Source organism: Alosa sapidissima, chromosome 22, assembly GCF_018492685.1.
Source record: "Alosa sapidissima isolate fAloSap1 chromosome 22, fAloSap1.pri, whole genome shotgun sequence".
Classification (NCBI taxonomy): domain Eukaryota; kingdom Metazoa; phylum Chordata; class Actinopteri; order Clupeiformes; family Clupeidae; genus Alosa; species Alosa sapidissima.
This window is the reverse complement of record NC_055978.1, coordinates 6,952,633-6,961,863: the sequence shown is the minus strand read 5'-3', so window position 1 is coordinate 6,961,863 and position 9,231 is coordinate 6,952,633. Positions and strand designations below refer to the sequence as shown.

Here is a 9,231-nt window from a genome sequence, read left to right as displayed (position 1 = left end):
CACAGACACACACATTTGGTAATTTTTGTTGAGCCATGGCAGACAGAGTCCAGTATCATAGGAGCTCTTCAAAAACCAAGTCAGAATTTTGTTTTAGTGGCCCAGTATGTTTACACACACAGGAATTGCCACTTGGTGTCTCTCTAACAGTACTGACAGTATATACATACATATATATACATTTCTGCAACAACTCAACATCCTGTCCAATGTGAATGCAGTGAGATTACACACACACACACACACACAAATAAATACACACATACATACACACTTTTCACACACACACACACACACACAAATAAATACACACATACATTCACACTACTCACACACACACAAATAAATACACACTACCCTTAGAGTGCAGGGACTCCGCTCCACTCCACCTTATTAAAGTCTGCATAAGGGAAATAGGACATGGGGGTGCCTTTTAAAGCCAAACCAGAAATACACAAATTCGCCTCAGGACATGGGTAGCACCAACTTAATTCCATATCACACTGCCAAACTAGGGCATGAGTATCTATGGAAACACTGACGGTTTCCCCATTTTATTCTGATTATATTCAGCACATTTTAATTTCCCCTGTGTGTGTGTTTGCTCGTGTGCTTGTTTGTGTGTATTTGTTTGTGTGTGTACATGTGTGTGCATGTGCATCCTTGTGTGTATTTGTTTGTGTGTGTGTGTATGCTTGTTTGTGTGTGTATGTGTTTGTGTATGTGTGTGTGTAGCTATTCTTGCACTTTGAGTAAATTGAAACAGATATGAAAGTGGACAGAGAGACAGGAACAAAAAAAGTTTACTCTTCAATGACTCAAAAACAGTTTCAACTGCAGTCGTGGGGTGGTACTGCCACCTGGTGGCCACTCTTAAACATCTCTGATAGTTTTCCCCTTCATGGATAAGGCCTTGTCATACTAATTCATAGAAAAATGTTTTAGATTAGAAGATTAGTCCATGAGCAAGAAACTAGCCACTAATGCAATATAATGAATTATAATTATTATACTCTACTATTATGGTACTTAATTAGTTAACTAATTAGTGTAACTAATATCAGCACCTGCACAAACACACAGTTGACGTTGAAGACTGGTCATGACTTGCCAACATGAAAATAATTTTACTTAACCAGCACTTCAGAATATAATATTCTAATTTTCTGAAAGAACATATTATATCACATTTGAGCACAATATTATATGTGGGGACCCACACAAGATGTGTCTGTAATTGTATTGCATTTTCTCTATTGTGAACACAAAACTATATCACACCGTAATACTGTCTAAAAAAATATCGTTATGGCATTTCCATGGAGACGAGACATTTCCATGGAGACGAGATTCACAGATCACACCTCATCACCTCCCTGAGGAAGACGGTGGCGTAACAGGAAGCGTCCAAATCAAACGACAGAGACAGAGACGGTGTGTGTGTCTGCTTCGACTGCCCGTCGTCATCATCAGCTCTAGCGCGTGTGTCCTCCTCCTCCTCCTCCTCCCTGTGGTGTGTGAGGAGTGTGTGTGTGAGGTTGTGGGCGCGGGCTAGCAGGGGGCGATAGCAGCCCGGCACGTTCAGCTTCAGAGCAGGGACTCGGAACCGGCAGGAGCCAAGGCCGTCCTGTGCCAACCTCTCCCGGTACCACTGGCCCAGAAGGTTCTCCGGGTACCGAACGGTGTTCCCTGGCATCGGCAGAACCACCTGCCGCGACACCAAATGTTGTGTGACCAAGAGGATTGTGGGTAGGCAAGTTAAATGCACTATGCACAGAGAGCATCATCAAAATAAACACATACTGCATATACTTATTTCACTGAAGGGATTCAATTGCATTGCAGACCTTTACAATCACCCTACTCAAGGCAATATTAATGTAACATTCTTTCAACAACATAATTTGCATGCAACATTTTTTTATTGCTTTTTGTATAAGGGCCTCCGGCTTGATGGTGGAGAGAGAGTGTGTGTGTGTGTGTTTGTGTCGGTGTAAAGGGTTTGCGAGAGAGAGAGAGAGAGAGAGAGAGAGAGAGAGAGAGAGAGAGAGAGAGAGAGAGAGAGAGAGAGAGAGAGAGAGAGAGAGTGAGAGTGAGAGAGTGAGTGTATGCACACCTGTTCAAGTGAAAACACTCCCTCTTCCGCCTCGGCTGCCGTCACCACATGGATCTAAAAGAGAGAGTGTGTGTGTGTGGGGGGGTGGGTGGTGGGAGCACAGAGAATAGTCAATGATCTCACCATAAAATAGGATCTATTAAGCAGGTGGCACATTTCCTTTTTACAGCCACTATGAAGCTAATCCAGCCTCAAACACCAGCTCCACCACAACAGCTGGCTGATAGGAAATGGCCACAGTGGAGCGATACTGCACACAACTACACAGCCATCTAATGATCTGGCAGCAGCCTTTTAACCGGAGGGAGACACCGTTACTACATCCATCTAGATAAGAGCAACAGGAATCCAAAAGTAGTGGGAGTCGAAATCAAACTTAATGTAATGGTACTGGCCTTTTTTTTAATAGCTTTTCAGCCTTCAAGTCATTTGTGATTAAATGGCTTCAGTCCATTTTTAAACTGTGAAATGTAATGCTTTTGTTTTTTTTTACCATATACATTGTTGTGAGGTAATTTCTGTTAAATGCATTTTTTAAAGCTTTTAAAATCTAATGATTAGACCCCAGACTTTTAACCTGACTAATTTTATATCCATACATAGAGGGGGCATCTAAAAGAAGTGGGATGCAGAACTGGATTGCATTTGTATAAAAAGGCATTTTACAGCTATTCAGCTTCATAAAACGTATATTAGGTCTTGGTTTATGTCTTAATTTTGGCCTAATGTATCTCACATTGTGCACTTCTATGTGTTTTTAGTTTTTTTAAGAGGCATTAATTGATGATGTCATTGCTGACTAAGTGAGACACACGGGAAACACAACTAAATTACATGGAAATGCAGGCTGCATCATCATCACCACCCGTGAACCAGTCCGCAGAGAGACTGACTTTTGACCCCAGGACAAAGGCATCTAATGGAAACGCAACCAAATGACGTGCACACACAGGCTGCATCATCACCCGAGAGACTGACCTTCCCCTGGGCAAAGGCTCAGGCTCTGCCTCCTCCTGTGCTCTGTGGGTAGAGCTGGAACCCATACGGAAGACCGTGGCCATTTTGCATACTACACAGCTCACTGCGTCGGGATTAGTGTGTGCTTCACCTCACTGTGTGTTCACGGTGTGCTGAGTGTGTTTCACTAATTCACGGATTGGGATAAATGCAGAGACCAAATTTCCCTCTCGGGATCAAAAGAGTATATGTACTTACTTACTTATACTACTTCTAAATTACTTCTATACCAAACCAGTAGTTTTTTTTTGCATTTTGGTTCCACGATGCATTACTTGTCTCGGCCATATGCCATAATTCATATGTCGGTCTGTTTATGACTCCTATGTTTGTGTCGCTATTTTGTTTTGAATCTATGATCTTCCTTTTTTTTTTAAAAAAGGCATTATTATAGATTAGCACAAAAAAAAATTCCTCCTGTTCATCGCGCCCCACCTGACATGTCTCTATTCCCCACTAGCGGGGCCCGCCCCCACACTTTGAGAACTACGGTTCTAAACCCTCTCAAGCTTCACTCCGGTAAAAGGTATTATTAATGAGCGTGCTACTCTAAACCTAACATGCACTTACCACGCACTTACCACGCACTTACCATGCACTTACCATGCACTTCCCTTTTTTCCCTCCTCTACCTCCTTCTATCACTGTCTCATTCAACTACTCTATGACTTTTGCAACCTCATCTTCTGGTAATGGTATTGATTGATTGATTGATTGATTGATGTAGTAGTAACTGCTACCTAAGGTCTCCTCTACATTGTAGCTTTGAATGTTATTCCACATTTTTCTAAGTCAATAGTATAAAATTGTTCACGAAATTAATAGATGTCAATCTATTTAGAATTTAAGAATCTGTTGTGCTGTGATATGTATTGCATTTACCCCGCATCACATACTTCTATTTCAAAACAAATGTATAGACCCCATTTCCGAAGCATTTCTTTGGCTTTGGGTATAAAGTGTCAGTAAAGATAAATCAAATTAATCAAGTCGATTTAATCTAATCAAAACTATACTTTCCATGTTACTTATCTATTCACCTGTGTTGGTGTGCCAGCCTCCGCGGTCTCCCCTGCTGCTGCCCAGACCAGGTCACCCTGCGCGGGCTCGGCCCCCAGCGTCCTCAGCCTGTGGGCGGCTGCATCATTCCACACGCGGCTGCAGTAGGCGTGGAGGTAGAACACGCGCATGCCGTGGGGCAGGCTGAGCCAGGCGTGGGCACTGCCCTCTGGACCGGCGCCGTAGCGATGGAGGGCACGCAGCATCAGACGCTCACGGGCCTTGTAGCCGGGCATCAGCGCCAGGCTCTCTTTGGCGTTACCTGGCAGGCAAGAAATAAGATGGTATTGGTGTACTTTGTGGAAACAGAGGGATACTGTAGGTGCAGGCTTCACTCAGTCTCAGTGTGCTGGGCCAAACTTGGAACTAAGTCAGAAATAGGAGAAAAAGAAGCACTTTGCATAAGTATAAGTATATACTCTTTTGATCCCGTGAGGGAAATTTGATCTCTGCATTTATCCCAATCCGTGAATTAGTGAAACACACTCAGCACACAGTGAACACACAGTAAGGTGAAGCTCACACTAATCCCGGCACAGTGAGCTGCCTGCAACAACAGCGGCGCTCGGGGAGCAGTGAGGGGTTAGGTGCCTTGCTCAATGGCACTTCAGCCGTGCCTACTGGTCGAGGTTCAAACCGGCAACCCTCCGGTTACAAATCCGAATCCCTATCCAGTAGCCCACGGCTGCCCCAACTGCTGCCCCAACTTACTGTATGCCCCAAGCACAAGTTAGTTTTACTGCAATAATATTAACTTGTGCACAATGTGGTCTTTTCTCCCTTGTTTTATTTGTGTACTTTGAAACACATGAAGCCAAATATCCATATATGCACAATACACACTGAGGTGTGCGTGTGCGTGTGTGTGTAATGACTAGTAGTTGTGTACTGCAAAACATCCATTAATAACGCACACATTGATTTCCTTTAAGGATTCCTTTATGTTTATCTTTGATTATACAATAAAACATTCTAAACAGTTAAAAGCAATTACTGAACATTCACAAGACACTCGCAAGATAGCTACCACAGAAAAGGATAGACTAATGGATGGATGGATGGATGGATGATTACCTGTGTTAAGGAAATGACGTTTGGCTTTATTTGGCAGGTCATCCTCATCATCGGGAGTGAAAAAGAGCTTGATGGCTGCCTCCTGCTCTCACAGACACACACACACACTTTAAACTTAAATGTTTTTTTTTATAGAATTTAAAATTCTGGAGTCACAGGCCTTATGACCTTCTCAAACAGAAAATCTATGAGAAAAACAAGTTCCTCACATGCCTCCCATGAGACTATAATCAACCTGATGTGGTACTTAATTAGTGTGTAGTGACCAAAAATACTGACAAGCATTTCCAAAATATATATATTTTAATTCACTTTATTTATTGAGGTTTTCCCTCTTCTCCGATTGTCAGCTTCACCTACTCTGACACTGAGGCTACTACAAGCACTACTCACGAGAATGATTCTAGAAGTAATCGGAACGTACCATATTCTCCTTTAACAGAGCAAGCCCAACTCGGTCAGCTTGGATACTCTGTGCGCTTCCGAACCTCTGTGGTCCATAGTAGTTCACAAAGCCTCGCAACTGTGGGAAAGCAAGAGTCAGATAAATACATCTATTCTACTGAGTCCAACTGCATCATCTTCGTGATCTTAACACCTTGATTTGTCCATCAACCAGTGAACTACCAATGTATGCTAAACTGAAATATGGATAAACAATGTGAGATCTTGAAATATGGACAATGCTCATATAACAATTTAGAGTGTCTATCTATCAATCGATCTATCTATCAATTTGTTCATTTAAAAATAAGTTCAGGCCTGCTGCGCCACAGCGCTCAAACCATATACGGGTCCAAGTGCCCACGGGGACCCAGGTTCGAATCAGACCTGCGGTCATATCCCGGTCCCACCCCATCTCTCTCTCCCACTTACTTCCTGTCTCACTCTTCACTGTCCTATACAAATAAAGGCAAAAAAAGCCCAAAAAATATACTTAAAAAAAATAAATAAATAATAAGTTCAGAGTGTTTCTGTGTGTATTTGCCATCTGTCCAAATCAAATATTTCTACGAAATGCTGCCTTCTAAGATACCTTCGATTTGCCGAATTTTGAATCTTTCATGGTGCCTTCAATGTACAATATTCTATTTAATTGTGAGCAGTTGTTGTTGCAGTAGAATGTTGTTATTCTGCTTTCTAGTATCTTGGCAACAACATTCTGTGTTGATATCTTGTTAGTCTGTCCGAAACAAAGTTCGTACTGTAGCTGGTACCTTGATGCCTGCTACGGCAACTGACTCATTAGAGAGCTGAAGGCAGCGAGACAGCAGACAGCCGTCTTCCGTTTTGGACAGACCCTGGCACTGTATCTGAGATAGAATATTCCAGATACTGTTGTCTTGTGAGCTAGCCTATTACATGAACACTCCCCATCCTCATGATGCTTACCTTGGCATTCTCCACGGCTTCGTTCACCAGCTTCTCCAGGTCGCCATGGAGACGGCTGCGATGGAGCCGGAGTTCCCGGACGACAAGGTCAAAGTGGTTTCCCTGGAGTCTGCCCAGGTGAAGAGGCTCTGATGCAGCACGGATGTGAGACAGGCTGATTCCTCTCGGCTCAAACTCAGATGCCTTCTCCTTCAGTCTGTTGAAGGCAGACAACAAGAGGAAACTTCTCAGGGTTTGGAGAAATAACAAAATGCTGATAGAAATTAAAGGAATGCTGACAATAATCACTGATGCAGATGTTCTACCACTTTACCCTAAACATAAACAAGTCTTGTTTAAAGTGCCACAATTGCTCAAGAGTACATCTTCTTTTTCAGTCTGGCAAAGATTTGATGTGATGTGATGTGAAGTGTTTAAACTAACATTATCAACAAACAAACTCTCAGTTTCCCTGTACACAACTGTATTTTACAAACATCAACAAACAAAACCTTAGTTTCTCTGTACACAACTGTATTTTACTGGTGTACAAGAAAACACAAACAAAAAAATCTACATCATACAGCCAAAACAGATTTCTCCATCTGGAGACAATAGAGGCTCATCTGATCTGATCTGATTGTTCTAGGCCTAGTGCTTTGGCATGGAATTTGTCCATACTGTGGTGGCGACATGTTCTTCACCACCATGTTCTGGTAGGTGATGGCCCTCTTGTCCTTGATGCCAGCGTAGGTGAAGTGTGAGGGCAGGACGCCCAGTGCTGCAGCCATGTAACTAATGACTTCCAGCGTCTCCAGATTCTCCTTACGCAGAGTGAAGCCTATAAACACACACACAGGGCAGCAGGGAAGCAAATACTGAGACAAGAACAAAAACTTTTATATAATAAAAATGATTAGTATTACTTATGTCATTTAGCTGACAGTGTGATCCAGAGCCATTTCCACACACACAAAAAAAAAAACTACCTACATGCACGTAACTCACAGGGTCAAATGTTTCGGATTTAACTTGGAACAGTGAACTTAAAGAACTTAAGCACCCTCCTTAGTTAGTTAGTTAGTAAGTTAGTTAAAAGTGCATGTTTACTAAAACTCTATGGTAAAAGCACGAACCATGACAGAAGACAAGGACAATTATCAATTTGTGACATGCAACTTTAAGATGTAAGTGCAGATGAACTAGCCAATCTGCAGAAAAATAAAGAGCTCTAGCTTCTCAGCGGGAGGAAAAGTCACACTGCGTCATCTTTCTGTGTTTCTCTCACCGGTGTATGTGATATCTTCTCCTTCTGCATCAGTAGCTGGCCTCTTCTTGTTTGGTCTTCCTCGCTCTCTCAACCTCACCGTGATCGCACTGCCATTCTGGTTGGTGAAGCTCTTCGTTTCAACCAGCTTTCCAAATCTACCAGAGAGAAAATGATGCACAGAGGTCCTATGCTCCTTACTGGCATCAGGCTTGAATGTGAATGTAGATCCAGAGACTTTAGCGTCTATAAACCTAAAAAAGTCCTCACACTCTTCCTCAGAAACAAGGCTGGAGAGTTTTTTAAAGTCAGAGTCTTCTTTCACAAGGATCTCCGCCTGGTTTGTTACAGTCATCAGAAACGGATAGTTGTGGCGGACAGCTCTGTGGACGCTGGCTCTTTGGGTTTTGTCAGTGAACGTGCCCAGGGATAAATGTCCATTCCCTGTCTTCGCACCATCGCCATCATCATCACCATCACGTACAGGAGCTTTGCCTTCTAGTCTCAAGGCAGTGGTGAAAAGTTCCAGCTCTTCAGACACAGAAGGCCCCAAGATTATACTCAGATCAAAAGAGTCTGACTGAAGCAGCTCGCTTTTGTCATCTTTACCTTGGTCAGTGCCACATTGGATGGTTGTGGCTTTCTCCGAGCCTGGCTCGAGGCTGGACAGAGTGTTCACTTCAATCCTAGGTCGTTTAGGATTGTGGCATTTTTCGCTACCCTTGTGTAACTGACCTGGTGGTGACCCATCGTTGGCTTTGGTCACCAGCTGACCGTTGATGTCAATTTCTGTCACGACAAAATCTTGGGTGCAGATTTTGATGGTGCCCAGGAACCCTTCATGATTTGATACGAAACTATAGGGGAGCACTGGTTCTGAATTCTCCTCCATTCTAAAGAGAAAACGTTTGCCAAGTAAACACGCATAACCTTCAGGTGATAGGTTTTACTTCTAAGAGTGACTTCACGACTGGAGGCTGCATGGCATTCCGAACTTAGATCGTCAGTTTGTTTTTAGTCACAACAGCTTCACTTTTGATAACGTTAAATTCTGTGCAACCTAACATTGTTATAGTCCATTCAGCCATTGTATGAATACGTCTTACCCGGGTATAACTTAACGGTTAAATGACAACTCAAACAAACAGACAACTCAGCTCTTGCAGCACATTTCTAGCATCCACATGTCAACAGTGTCAGCTGGCTCGCGCTAGTGATTGTATTTCCGCATCACGTGGGTTGTAGGCCTAATCTTAAAGAGACCGTGGCATATTTCATGTTTCATGCAGGACTGGAAGCTTGAACATATGAGTTATGGATCGGCTAA

General features: G+C 42.9%; 1 protein-coding gene across 1 annotated transcript; it reads right to left on the bottom strand.

The window, feature by feature from the left end:
* Nucleotides 1-785: 785 nt before the first annotated feature.
* On the bottom strand, nucleotides 786-9,127 carry pus7l (pseudouridine synthase 7 like). Its single transcript, XM_042079207.1, has 8 exons — nucleotides 7,926-9,127; nucleotides 7,319-7,478; nucleotides 6,659-6,854; nucleotides 5,691-5,789; nucleotides 5,267-5,348; nucleotides 4,174-4,454; nucleotides 2,117-2,170; nucleotides 786-1,708 (listed from the first exon to the last, which is right to left on the bottom strand). Exons 1-8 carry the CDS (start codon nucleotides 8,794-8,796, stop codon nucleotides 1,352-1,354), a joined length of 2,100 nt encoding a protein of 699 aa, XP_041935141.1. The 5' UTR covers nucleotides 8,797-9,127; the 3' UTR covers nucleotides 786-1,351.
* Nucleotides 9,128-9,231: the final 104 nt, after the last annotated feature.